Raw genomic sequence first — 14,007 nt, 5'->3', positions numbered from 1 at the left:
CCTCTATCCCTACACATTTGCAATTGTGTGACAATAGAAGATTAAGCCTCCATGTATACCCAGGGCATATTTTGTACACTTTTTTTTTTCATGTACACTAAAGATTGTGTATTTTTCATTACATTGTTGTATTATGGTACTGAATGCAATTACTTAGGGGAAGCATTATTACTGATTTAATGTACATGTTTTTAAGCCTTTTTTAATCCATTTTGATCAGAACAAGCCTGTATAAGTGTAAAAATAATTTGAAAGGGCTATGCAAGCCCAACTGGAAAAACAACTTTAGAGTGATTGGGAATCAAGTCCTGCAAGCAGGCTAATTGAGTGCATTAAAATACACGAAACATCGACATAAATCTACTGCGTACGTACTGAAAGCATAAAATTGTCTCGCAGACTTGTTTAGCATATGCATATGAATATGCAAACACTCTGTAAAACATTTTTTTTATAGTAAGACTAGTAGTGCACACCAGTCTTATCCAAACCTGTAATTTTGCCTCACTGCCTTGAAATTCCTAGGCTGTGCAGACAGACAGTGCCATAGATGGGTTTACTTTTTGCATAATCTGATGCTCTCGGCATTAAACACAAGTTTAAGTTATATGTATGCAAATAAAAAAAGCACATAAAAACATGTTCTAACTGCAGGGAGAGTGTCTATCCAACCTCCCTCCTGTTCGTTTTGGCACAATAAGCCAAATGGAACCCTTTTGGAAGCGCCAGCATGCAGAAGCAGAGTGCATGTGCTTTATAATAATGCACATCCGTGCACATGCACACGCACTACATTTCCAGCTAATCAGAATCGCGCAGTTGCAGAAGGGGGAGAGCGGTTGCCAAGGCAGCCACCATTCTACCCCTCCCCCTTTTTCCCTGTTCCCTCCGCTCCTCTTTCCCAGTGTTGCCATGTCGGCTTATTATACGCGACTTTGGGCTTGTTTTTCTGTAAAATTGCTTTTAAATATTGGTGATTGATTGATGGAATCCTTTATTAACAGTTTGCAAAAAAGCACAGAAAGTACAGTTTCTGTAGTTTCTGTAGCAAAGGGATGCTAAAAGAATTAAAACCCAAGAAAGCACTATTGTTTCCATTGGGGTCCTCCTGTGTATTCAATTCACCGAAAAAGATTGCGGTTGCGGTTTTTCTGCGCTTGTTTTTAAAGTGTAGTTATTTTGTATATTATATTTTAATTATTGTTTAAACAGTCCTCAAACATTTCCATGTCAAGGACACCTCAAATGAATGTATTTCTCCGCAGACCCCCATCTGATTGTTTCCCCCCCCCCACATATATTCCAAATATTATTTCACTTTTTCTTTTTAAGATATTTTTGAAAATAGCCGATCTACAAGCTCACAACGTGTTGCATTCCACCAACGCACTGTATAAACTAAAGTGTTTAAAGTGCTCAGCCTAGTTGCTTCTTTTGGGCTTGTTTTCATAGAAACCCAGTTGCTTATTTCTCTCGCAAAACCTGGCAACGCTGCTCCTCTCTCCCGTGTGTTATCGGCAGAGGTCGCATGGCACAGGGAAGCACACACAGTGCAGCCACTACTTCTGTCCTGACTGGAACCAATGCAACAATATGCACCTCCATAACAAAGCCTATGGAGGAGTACTGAGAGAACCAGTGTGGAAATAATAGAAAGCTCACAATTGATGGGCTCGTGTTGAGCGTTTGCAAAAAGAAAGAAAGGAAAAAAAAGACCAAGAAAGGAGAAAAAAAAGACCCAAAAAATAAGAAAGGATTTATAAGTTGGAGGTTTTGCTTTAATATACATTTGTTCCGGAACAGAGGATTAGTTTTGCTAAACAAACACGTGCACATCAATGTATTTTTTTGCACTCTTGCTGCTTCTGTGCAAGTGTTTCGCATCCTGACAGTGGTCTGGGTGCCCGGTGGCTCTGAGAGGACTGCGCATCATCAGCATAGAGTTGGTGCCGAAGTTCGGTCGGAGAACGGATGTGAGCGGAGAAGAGTGAAGAGAAAACTCAACCCACTTTCTTTCTTTCTCTCCGTTTCTTTCTTTTCTTTTTCTTTTTTTCTTTTTTTGTTGTATGGTTAAACAACAATAGCGAGTCAAAGAACACTTGAAAGTGGTTTCATGCCTTCAGACTTGCTCATCCTGATCAGATGGACGTGAGATTTTACCCTGCGCCCCCGTCAAGTGTGGTGGGTTCATGTTCTCTGCCGACTGATCCAAGTTGTCTGAGCTCGTTGGACTATTACCACGCGAACAAGGTAAATGGTAGTAGCCTGTGTAGCGGGCGTGCGTGTTTTTTGTTTTGTTTTATAAGCGCGCATAATGCCTGAATGCCAACATTTCCATTGCTTTATTGTCTCACCTGTCTCTGAATCTTGTTCAACAGCGTTCAACATTTACGCAATGCAAATGCACGGACTGACTGACTGACACATTGATTGTATCCATAGATAGACAGACATTGTATCCATAGACTGACTGACTGACTGACACATTGTATCCATAGACTGACTGACACATAATTGTATCCATAGGCGCGCACTTGTTTCAGAAAAGCACAGGTTACGTTTCTTCCAACAAAAAAAAAAATAGAACTACCATGTCAAGTGTCAACCAACAAGATGACATGAACTCATAGGTTTGCCTGTTGTTTTTTATTTAGTTTGGACCAAAAAAAAAACACAATTGTCATTACTTTTGGAGTTTTTAGACATGAAGCCCTGTAATCATCCTGCATTTTGTTCTTGAAAATTACACCGCCTAACTTTTTTTTCTTCCTTCAAACCCAACGTGGTTATTATGTTATTCTCTCTCTTTCATATACTGTGCAGTTGTGGTGGTGGTAGCAGAGAGAGAGAGAGAGAGAGCTGGCAATAAGTGGTCCCACCCGATGTTTGACTGGGACTTATGTTGTGTGGAATACCACGGGGGCTGTATAGAATCCATACTGTCTGCCCCGCTACACCCGCTCAATGCTCAGACATCATCTTCCCGCTGAATGATTTCTTATAGCCAACATGGTGTCCCGCTGCGAGTTTAATGATAAAAAATGGATGCGTGCCCAGTAATGTGGTGTTAATTACTTTGTAAGGGACAAAACACAGACCAACCGATATAAGCACTGGCTACTCTTTTTTCTTCTTTTTTTTGACACCCCGCGGTTTTTTGGTTTGTGACCTGCTCTGACTCTCTCCAAAGTGCGCAGGTGGCGTGGTTTATCGCAATGGTTCTCAAACTTATACATTTCAAGGTCTCCTCTTAACTCTGCCAGTATAGAATTGGAACCAAATGGACCCGTTAGGCAGAGTTACAGATTTGTAAGGGTCAATTTAGACCCCCCCCTTAAAGGAACCCAGAGAACCCCTGGAATCCATTTCTATTGAAACAACCTATTAAAAAATTAGGAAAACTTATTGTAGAACACTGAAAACGACTAAAACAGTTAAATTGGCAGATTAATTGCTGTTACTTAACTTTTACCTCTGGCATGTGCAATCCTTGAACTGAGTTATGTTGTCATCACTTACCATGAATTACACATCTGCAAATCAACAGGCTTTTTAAATGTAGGTATAGGCTCTCTGCTGAAGTTTAGAGGTTGGTTTGCTGTCCGCCTGACAAAGATCATCTTGGTGTCAATGAGGCAATGGATACAATGCACGCTCTTGATGTGCTTATCTTAGACAGCGTGGGCAATGGAAAATCTCTATAAGCAATATTCCAGTAATCAGCCCATAGTTCTTGAAAAATAATTGAGATCCCTCTTATGAATAAAGGTGGCTGTAATTGGTTTTTCACAGGTTTGCTAGAACAGGTTATGATTCAAATAAGGAATACACTATTATCCTGAGTGTTAATTTAACTCTGAGAGTGGACAGATTTTGGTACCATTTGTAGCTATACACAGAGTTAAATGAACACTGGTGATTTTACTGTGAAGGGCTAGAACAAGGAAAACTGTTCAGTCTTCAGCAAGCCACAACAGATCACAGGTGAAATAGTGTCTTCATAAAACATTTTCTGATAATGTAGATTACTGAGGGGTTACTTTTTGCACATGAATACACAAATGCAAGGGTCCATAATTGTACTCTCAGAGTTAAAGTAACACCCAGGCAGGGTTTTTTACTGTGTAGCTGTCTACCCCACATACATAGAATATCTTTTTGTAGGTCAAATGAATTAGGATCCATGCGGATAATCCAGAATACGCTGACATAACACACACTGTGCCTCAATCCCCAAAAAACAAAAGAAAATAGATATTAAATGATTAGGGCGCTATTACGGTGAGAACTGCGAACGTACTACAGTATGGTGACAGGTGTGAAGGTGTAAAGTCCCCGGGGGTGGGGTGGGGGTGGGTGGGTAAAAACTCCTATTCATTTGAGAATACTTAAGTTAGAATGAGCACAGAATAATGCATGCACTGCTGTACTAGGATGGGGGTGGTGTTCTTCCCACAAGGGGAGATATAATTTGCTATCATCACACGTGTAACACAAACTACCTTGCCTAGCATTGCAAATGAGGCTGGAGGGATACTGGGGATCGTGTGGTGTCCTGTTATCATGGAGCATTAGGTCAAGTTCCTCCCCTCCAACTGCTTGTCAGACTGGGTGTGACATTAGAGGGGCATTTGATTTCTTATGTAGGCACTAGGCAATATATCTGGCCATCAGATCAGACCACTTCTAATCATCACTGAAAGCCACTGATCACCCAGCTCATATTCCGTCTATGGCTCGCTTTCAAAGCAGGAACTAGGCAAATAAGTAGTCATAGTGTTTTAGGGTCAACCGATATTTTGTGCATGGATGCTGTCAGGCAGAAACCTTGTATCTCCCTATTTCAACTTTGATTTTGATTTTTTTTCCATGTCACCAACTTCAAACTCGGTGTGAGTGGTAGATCTGCTATTTGTGCTTAAGTCTGTAAAATGTATATTATAACTTTTTTTTTTTTTTTTTTTTTCTGAAAAGTAACAGTGTTGGATATACAGTACAAGGTTTCTGCCTGACAGTGACAATAATTCTTCTTTTTGGTCAGTGTTTGTGGCTTGTTAGTTAATTTGTTTAGTGTGTCAGACAGAGAATGTTGGTGTGGCTCTCGGTCAAACATACATGGGAATGTCGTGTTGGTAAGGTAATTTAATTCTTATAACACATTTCATACTGACAGGCATCACACCGTGCGTCACAGCATGATGAGAAAGAGAGGTTTTGGTTAGAGGTTTTCTGCCTGCTCTCAAGCCAAAACACATCTTTGAAACTTGTAGTATTCAACAAAGAATTAAGAAATAAAAGGCAATTTGCAGCCTGAGAAAACATTTCTCCCTTTATCGCTCAGAAGTTAACAAGATATTAACAATGTTAATCTGAGTTACTCACACACACGCACACACACATGTAACCTCTTAATTGGAAAACGTAAGTATTTTCCTCTATTTCTGTCTTTATATGTTAAGCTTTTTGTGTGCTTATTATCAAGACCATGTGTGGTCACAAACCTTTTTTAGAGTAATTAGAAAGTTTAGCTGCACTGGCAGGGAACACATGTTTGGCAATGCCACACTTTCAGTCCTTGTCAAATTTAAGCTGCTCATTTGGAGTTGGAACCTGGCCTTTTGTTCTTTCATCAAAGCACATGTGCATGTTATGATGATCACCATTACCTTTGCAAGATTCCATTTTCCACACCTTATTGAATCTAAAGGGGGTCATTATCTGTACAATCATCAATAGCCATGTGAACAACTGCAGCTGATGGCGGTGCATTCATTTATTGATGAAAACATCTTGAATGCAGGATATATGGGCCATTTTAGAGGTCTCATTTTAATATACCCACTAACATATTGGCCATTGATTTTTGAATAATGTCCAAATCTTGCTGCTCGCCTCCACAGGGTCTAAATCAGTCAGTGTTTGAAGGCAAACTGCACTCAACTAGCTTATAGAATTACACTGATCACCATTTGGCTGAAGAGAATATAAAGAAAAGGATGGACAGTTGAAGAGAATAGTGCAGATGCGTTAACCACTTCAGCCCCATATTATTCAAATTTAAAATATTCAAATGTTTTAAAAATGTTTCCAAAGAATTTAGAAAAATATCCTATAAGGGGATGCCCAAAATAAGAATGCCAGGGTTAAAGTCGTTATGTGCTGATTGAGACGATTAACAGACCCATAAATACCTCGTCAATACTTTCAATGCCCTACTGTGTCTCTCTCTCACTCTTTCTCTCCATCCCTCTCTTTCTCTGTGGTGCTCTCCCACAGCCCAGAAATAACATCAAACACTGTCATTACTACATGGCTTTGTGCAGTGATGGTAATATGAAACTGTGCCACGTTTTTTATTGCACTCTGCTGTTACAGTACCTTTACATGCTACAGTACATGGCACAATGTTGTGGTACCTACATACTGTAGCGTACCTCACTGTGTGCCCTGCAGCAAGTGCGGTAATTACAACTTAATACAGAATGCAGTTTCTAGAAATACCAGAGGACAGATGAAATGAAAAGTGTACGGGGCTCCTATACTGGGTCTTTGTCACGTACAACAACATGTAGGCTACAACTGTAATTATAGCATGGCCATTCCATTCGTCCATCCAGCTCTTTCGGTTTGCTCTGGGAAATAAGGGTACACACTGTCTGCTGCTTTATTTGAATACCTTAATCAAACAGTGCTGGCTGCCGCCGCTCATGCGCTATAGCTTTCTACAGCATGGCAATAGGATGGAGCTCAAGAGCAAGGGCCTGTGTTTGTACACCCAGGCCCCACCCAGCTCATATATCCTCCCAACAACTGATATCTGCTTAGATAGGGCACGACTGAAGAGCAGCCTTTGTTTCTTGGTGGTCTCCTGTACCGTAGATAAGGCTGGCCGTTCCGGGGGAATGATCTGCTTTATTTGAATGCTGTATCTCGTTGTTTTATATTATTGGATCTCCCTTGTATTATGTTGAGCAGCGGAGGTTCGATTACTTTGAATTAACATATTCAATCAATTAGATTTCCTCCTTATCACCTCGCTGTCAGGTTTCATTGCTCATCTGCTGGTTGCTTTTGATCTCAGACAAGCTCCTTCATTATGCACGGGAAACAGACTTGTTCATATGTTGTTTTTAATATATGTTCTGTATTACAACAACCTTTATTCTGAAGATCTATTTGTGGGCGTGCCTGGTGGCTCAGCCAGTTAGTGCACAGACCTATGCTCCTTGTGATCATGAGGACTCGGGTTCGAATCTGACCCCCGTCTTGTCTCGCATGTACTGTATCTTCTCTCTCTCTGGCCTTGGTTCCTATCTCTCTACACACTGACCTATCTGAAACGAAGCATAAAAATGCCAAAAATAAATCTTAAAATAAAGAGTTATTTGCGGCACCTGGAGGGCTTTTGTAAAGAACACTTTTATGTCTGGAAAATGAAGCACTCTATGAGTAATGCATGCCGCTGTGTATATGTTGATGTCCCAGGGCCTAGCGATGCTGTTGCTATTAGCTAATGACAAACTCTGTGGTATGTGACAGGCAGAGTGAAAGAGAGAGGGAGGGGGTGAGAGAGAGAGAAAGAAATGAAGAGAGAGAGAGAGAGAGAGAGAGAGAGAGAGAGAGAGCATGAGGAAGAGTGAAAAAGACAGAGAGAATCAGAGAGAGACAGAGAGAGTGAAAGGATGAGTGAGAGTCAAATGGGTTGAAGTAATCAGTGGCCCAGTACAGTGTGTGTGTGTGTGTGTGTGTGTGTGTGTGTGTGTGTGTGTGTGTGTGTGTGTGTGTGTGTGTGTGTGTGTGTGTGTGTGTGTGTGTGTGTGTGTGTGTGTGTGTGTGTGTGTGTGCGCACCCGTGCGCATTTGCGCGCACGCTTGTGTGCGCACTGTGCACACGCATGCTAACTCAGGGCCATTCATGCGTTTTGCTGACTATGGAATCACAATCACAATTGCTTTCATAGCCCTGTGCAGGGGAAGGCCATGCATACCACAGTAAGGGGCAGTGACACACAGAGAGCAGGGGCAGAGCAAAAACAGCCACTAAATCATATTCTCCCTGCCCCGACACGCGGAGGAGATTTTTAATGGGAATTCCGACCATTTGAAATCATTTCAATAAAAAACGAAATTGCCTCTGACATTGGCTGTGTCACAGACTCTGCATAATGAAAGACATTTTGTTTATTTTTTATTTTTTGACCAGGTGACTTGGAGTAAAAACATTCAATCCGTACTCGGTACAATTGTTATTTCGGTTAGGATTAGTTGTTTTTGTTTTGTTTTAGTGAATGATGAAAACCAACATTTTAATTTCATCATTATTGGATAATTTGATTATAACTGCCTTTCCCCCCAAGCTTGTCTACCCACTTATCGATGTCATATACGTGCATAGCATTAAGTATACATTATTACGTTTTCTTGCCTGGGTTTGTGTGGCTAGTAAATTGAGCGTTTGTATTTTAAATTGAATGTGAGAGCAAGAAAGCAGAGGCAAAGAGGTAGAGAGAGAAAGGTGGAAACGCAGAGAGAGGGATTCCCATGTGCTAATTAGTGGGCCTGGCAGCCTGAGCTGCCTGCTTGTACAGTAGGTAGGTACTAGTGCTTCCTTCCCCCATAGCTTCTGTTACCATAATTAAGACTACTCGACCCTCTATGGTATGGCTGCATTAGTCAGCCTGGGCCTTCCCATGGGGGCGGTCCTGCGCCATTCTCATCCTACCTGCAGGAGGAGAGGGGTGGGGGGAAAAAAGAGAACTGTGCCAACACCTGCTGCAAAAACGGGCCCCTGGGTGTTTTATTAAATGTTGATTATGTTTGTTAATGGTTGCGAGTGCTAAGAAGTCAAAAGAGCGGATTGTTAAAACTGATGCGCTAATAGCGCTGCACAGCAGTGGAATGGGGGTATTTTTATTTTCTTTTTTATTATTTTTTGCTCCAGAGAGATTAACTAAGCAGAATTGGAAGCTATAGAAGATGGGACTATTCTGTTGAAATTATAAGAACTGTGGATGTGGATAGGTTTGATGAGGAGGAAATTGTTTAAAGAAAATGTGCTCGCAATACAGAATTCCTATCACTTTTTTTATTATATATATATATTTTTAAAGTTTTACCAGTTATAAGATTATCGTACATGTGCTCTGTCTATTCAAGGCATTTATGGGACACTAGTGCAATTTTATTCTCTTAAACAAAAAGCATGCCAGTAAATCCTCGAAGGAGGACTGGGTAACCAATACACCACATACTGTATAATGTTAATATCTCCAAGCAACCCACATCCAGACCCCAACCTCATGGCAAACAAACAGACCAATATGGAGGGGAAAGTGTAATGGGGACCGGAGTGCCACAGGGCTCCTTCTTTGAGCCCTGTATGTTTGGAAGAGGCTGGAAGCTGGACAAACATTCCCAGTTGTCTCGGCTTCCTGAGGTATGTCCTGTGCAAACACCATGGGCCATGGCAAGCTCCTCGCCAGAACTGTAAGGCCCTTTTTCCCTCCCTTGTTTTGACTGAATATCCTTTACAAATATTATCAGCCCAGTGTCTGTGCCATGTTTGCTCTGTGGCCTGAAGGGATGGTTCCCATACAAAAGTTCAATTAAAAATCTAAAGTCACAACAGCACAGACAACTGGTGGCTGGTTGGTGTTGCCTCTCTCCAATGATCAGAAAATTCCACCAGCTCCTCAAATCTACGGAGGCCCAAAGAAGTAATTGTATTAGAATAGATTTTCATTTGATTCTCTGAGGCGTTATGACATGAGAAGTGAAAGCTGATTAGATTGTGGACAGCTATACCACTTTTTAGTTATGCAATTGTGTCACAATGACTTTTAAAAGCCAAGTAGTGATTGTAACTAATAGGGCTTTCCATTCAGGAAGAGAGCCGGGCAGATGGATACAAATGATACCTTGATTTACTCTCTTTCCTCTTTTTTGAGCTACGTCTCTCTTTCTTACCTTGTCCCTTGTCTGTCAGAAGCATGTGTTTATTATGTGTGACATATTTAGCTGGCAGATATAATTGCCTGTGTGAGGCAATGATCGCCCGCGTCCAATCCAGTCAGCGGAGACAGCGGGCGCCCGCGCAGGCGACGAGGTTTTCAATCTGTGGCTCATTCTTCCTCTTTGAGCACTAATGATGAGCTTCACGTTCATTCACAATGGACAGAGAGAGAGAGAGAGAGAGAGAGACTGCTCCAGTTTTTATAGTTGGGAGAGGTGACGCCATGTTTTAGTCATTGCAATGGAATTGCAAAAGAATAGCAATGGAGAGAGGAAAAGGGAGGAATGGGAATAGAGAGAGAAAGTGGTATAAACACACTGTTGCAGCTCATAGTGTTGTTCACCATGTTTTTACCACAGCAATATTAATGGGCACTGAAGAAGGAAAGGAGGGGTTGGCATGAGAGGTCCTGATAGAGAAGATAATAGAAAGAGAGGGAGAAAGAAGAGGGGTGTGTTGGGAGAGCTGTGGAGAGGAAAAAACAGGGAGAGAGAGGTTGGAGGAGATGGATATTGTGGAAAAAGAGGGAATGAGAGAGAGGAGAGGAGGCCCTCTCTTTGTGTTGTCGACCTATTTAGTCTCTGGGCTGGCAATGAGCCATACTGCTGACTGATGTCGCATAGAAAAACAAACAGAGGAAAGAAAAGTAGGGATTTTGGAAATTATGACAATGCCATCAGAGTTCTGCTATCGATGGCCGTCTCTCTTTAACTAGCCCTCAACAATCCTCTAGCAACTTGGTGGGGTTGTTAACACCGCGAACACACAGGAAAGGGAAACTTGAGCAGATCTTTTTATAGAATTGTTAATAACACAGTAGACAGTAGTGAAAAACCATAGCCTCGAGCAGCACTTACTGGCACAGCCCACATGTATGAGGTGAGTGAGTTTGTGTGTGTGTGTGTGTGTGTGTGTGTGTGTGTGTGTGTGTGTGTGTGTGTGTGTGTGTGTGTGTGTGTGTGTGTGTGTGTGTGTGTGTGTGTGTGTGTGTGTGTGTGTGTGTGTGTGTGTGTGCGCGTGTGTGTGCGCGTGTTTGCGTGTGTGTGTGTGTGTGTGTGTGTGTGTGTGTGTGTGTGTGTGTGTGTGTGTGTGTGTGTGTGTGAAGGCATGAAGTGTGTATGTGCACATGCATGCAGTATATGTGCAAATATGGGGGACATGAACAAGCACTGGCAGCAGAGGAAGGATGGTAAAAGAGGAATGTTTTGGGACTGGAAATCCAGAGCAGTGAAAAGGACTTGCCTCTGTCAGGCCTACAGCAACTCACCACATCAACTGAACTAGCCAGGCGGCCAATTAGCTGCCCTTCAGCCATAGTTCACAGTGCTTCTAAAAGTTCACGTTAAGAGAGGAGGACTGAAAAGGGTTGGTGTGACGTCAGAAAGCCTAAAAATAGCCATTGAAAATATAATAGGCGTTCTATTTCGGTGCGGCTCAAGATAGAATCAAATGATTCAATAGAGGGCCCAGGTAATGGAAAGGAGGGCCATTGTCAGCGAGTTTGACTTTGACATTTCATCAAGGGGAACAACTCGAACTTGCTATACTGTAATTCTATTTAGCAGAGAGCGGACCTTCCTTATTGGACTTCTGTACCTGTTGCCACATTGAGGCGGTCGGTGGTGGCAGTGAAAGGGAGTGACACTGCGGGGCGGACCAGTGGGAGATGGTCATGTTTTATTAAGCCAGATAACACCGCCTAATCTGTGGCTCGGGTTACACTCTGCTTTGTGGGTAATTAGAGATCATGTCGTATGGCGTTCCCCGCTGAAAAATTGCACTCCGCCTTAATCCCCTCCTAACCACCTTCCACCTCTCTCCTTCTCTCTCACTCCATTCTCTCTCGCATTCGTTCACCCACAAGCAGACATTCTGTTAGGAAACCCCCCCCCCCCCCCTTACCCAACCAAAACAAATGAACAAATAAACATGTTCAGGCCATTCTTCAGGTAGCTAGTAATCAGTGTTTGCAGCTCAATATCTGCAAATTTGCTTACGTGCTCAAAATTCAATGAGAGGAAGTTGGCAGTGGCACACTTTGCGGTTTGCTTTGTGGAACCTGTTAGATGAATGACTAATGCCTTCTGGCAAGTGCCCCAGGTTTACTATTACCAAAACAATGGCACTTGATACACAGCACCATAGCCTTGGTTTTCACACAGGCAGGAGCTTGGGCTGGTGTTTTCTTTTGAACCCTAAATGCTGACTGCCCATTCATGCAGCACCCTCTGCTTGGTCCCCTCTAACACACACACACACACACACACACACACACACACACACACACACACACACACACACACACACACACACACACACACACACACACACACACACACACACACACACACACACACACACACACACACACACACACACACACACAAAGGAATTTCTCAACTGACATTATGACTTGTGGAAAACATAAAGGTTTCTTTCATCACTCATTGTCTGCAGGGTTTCCATTATTTAAAAATAAAAGTAAAACAACGAGTACTACGTATCTTGTCACAATATCTAGATTCTGTTTTACACTGCATGGAAACAACAGCCATGTTTGCATATAAACAATTGTTTTATTACTCTCATTATGATAATAATTTCATTAAGCTGTCAACTTGTGTACAGAAAAAGAATGTTCCCGTAATATTCTTGCTTCCCAGCAATCTGGTATCCTGCAGTTGTTAAGTGAATGTATCGGTTATGAAGGCTGGATGTTAATACTTAAAGTGGGGTCTACAGTAAACACTCCCTCAGCTAGCGGAAAGTGTTAAACAAGTGTCAAAACTTGTGAACACTGCACAATTAATTTATAGACATTTTTACTTCAATTATTTCAGCTAATATTCTAGTACTCTCTTACTCACCATATGAATTGTGAAAGATTATGACCATGATCAAAGTAACGTAATTAGAATGCCTAAATCACAGCATTCTCATCTTAGCATTGAGATCACGGTTTGCATGTTAATTATGTCATTGTTAACATGCAAACCATATTTATTTCTGATTTCTTTTTTTAACCCCTTTCTTTTCTTGTTTTTTTTAAAATAATCTATTTACTTAAATTGCACAGCCACAGACCTTCACAAGGGGGTTTCGCAGACAGTAACATCCTCAGTGTTAATGTTATTTGTATCTGAGAGTGTACAAATGTAACCAAATGGACCCTTTGGTTACATTTGTACTCTACCAACTGACGCGTTTTAGTGTGCTTGTAGCAAATAGCAACATGGTGTTTTTGGCATAATCATTTGTTTTCTCACCATATTGAACGTGTGTAGGTTGTATCAGAGGCTAGTTATTGTTTGGGCCCAACAGGTGCTACAATGGGACAGAGATGATGGCAAGAACTCCCTGGTTGACCAATTAGATGTTTCAGACAAATGCTGAAGCCCTCCAGGACCGTAGGTCCACAGACACAGTAAAATCCTCAGTGTTCATTTAAGTCAGAGAGTGAACACATGGAAACAAATTAATTTTGTTCCATTTGGACACTTTTGGAGTTAAATGAACACTATGGATTTTATTGTGCAGGGCCATTCAATGTTTTTGGTGCACACACACAAACACACAAACGTGCACATACGCAAACACACACACACACACACACACACACACACACACACACACACACACACACACACACACACACACACACACACACACACACACACACACACACACACACACACACACACATACACACGCACACCCTTACTGTATATGTTCATTACACAGAGATGCGTGTGCGTGCTGTTACACGCACGCATGCATTGCACACACACTTGTGCTTGCTTGTGCTTACACACGCACACGCACACGCACTACTGTACATTGCTTCAAGGCATTTCATTTCCTCTCCCCTTCTGACAACATCACAATATAATGGGACATGGTGTCATGTGACCACGGCAAGTATACAGAGCTACCACGTCTCTCTCTCTGTCTCACTCTCTGTGTCTCTCTGTCTCTGTGTGTCTGTCTGTCTGTCTG

The 14,007-nt window shown here is 41.9% G+C and overlaps 1 protein-coding gene across 2 annotated transcripts in view; it reads left to right on the top strand.

Moving 5' to 3' along the window:
* Window positions 1-1,540: 1,540 nt before the first annotated feature.
* The window catches only part of LOC311054482 (TOX high mobility group box family member 2-like), a 100,762-nt gene continuing 88,295 nt past the window's right edge, over window positions 1,541-14,007 (top strand). For both annotated transcript variants that reach the window (XM_084070488.1, XM_084070487.1), the window contains exon 1: window positions 1,541-2,250. In XM_084070488.1, the coding sequence (XP_083926614.1) occupies window positions 2,143-2,250 (108 nt within the window). In that variant the 5' untranslated portion in view covers window positions 1,541-2,142. The remainder of the gene's footprint in view (window positions 2,251-14,007) is intronic.

This window comes from Gymnoscopelus microlampas (assembly GCF_963454915.1).
Source record: "Gymnoscopelus microlampas genome assembly, chromosome: 10".
Classification (NCBI taxonomy): domain Eukaryota; kingdom Metazoa; phylum Chordata; class Actinopteri; order Myctophiformes; family Myctophidae; genus Gymnoscopelus; species Gymnoscopelus microlampas.
This window is presented reverse-complemented; position numbering and strand designations above follow the sequence as displayed.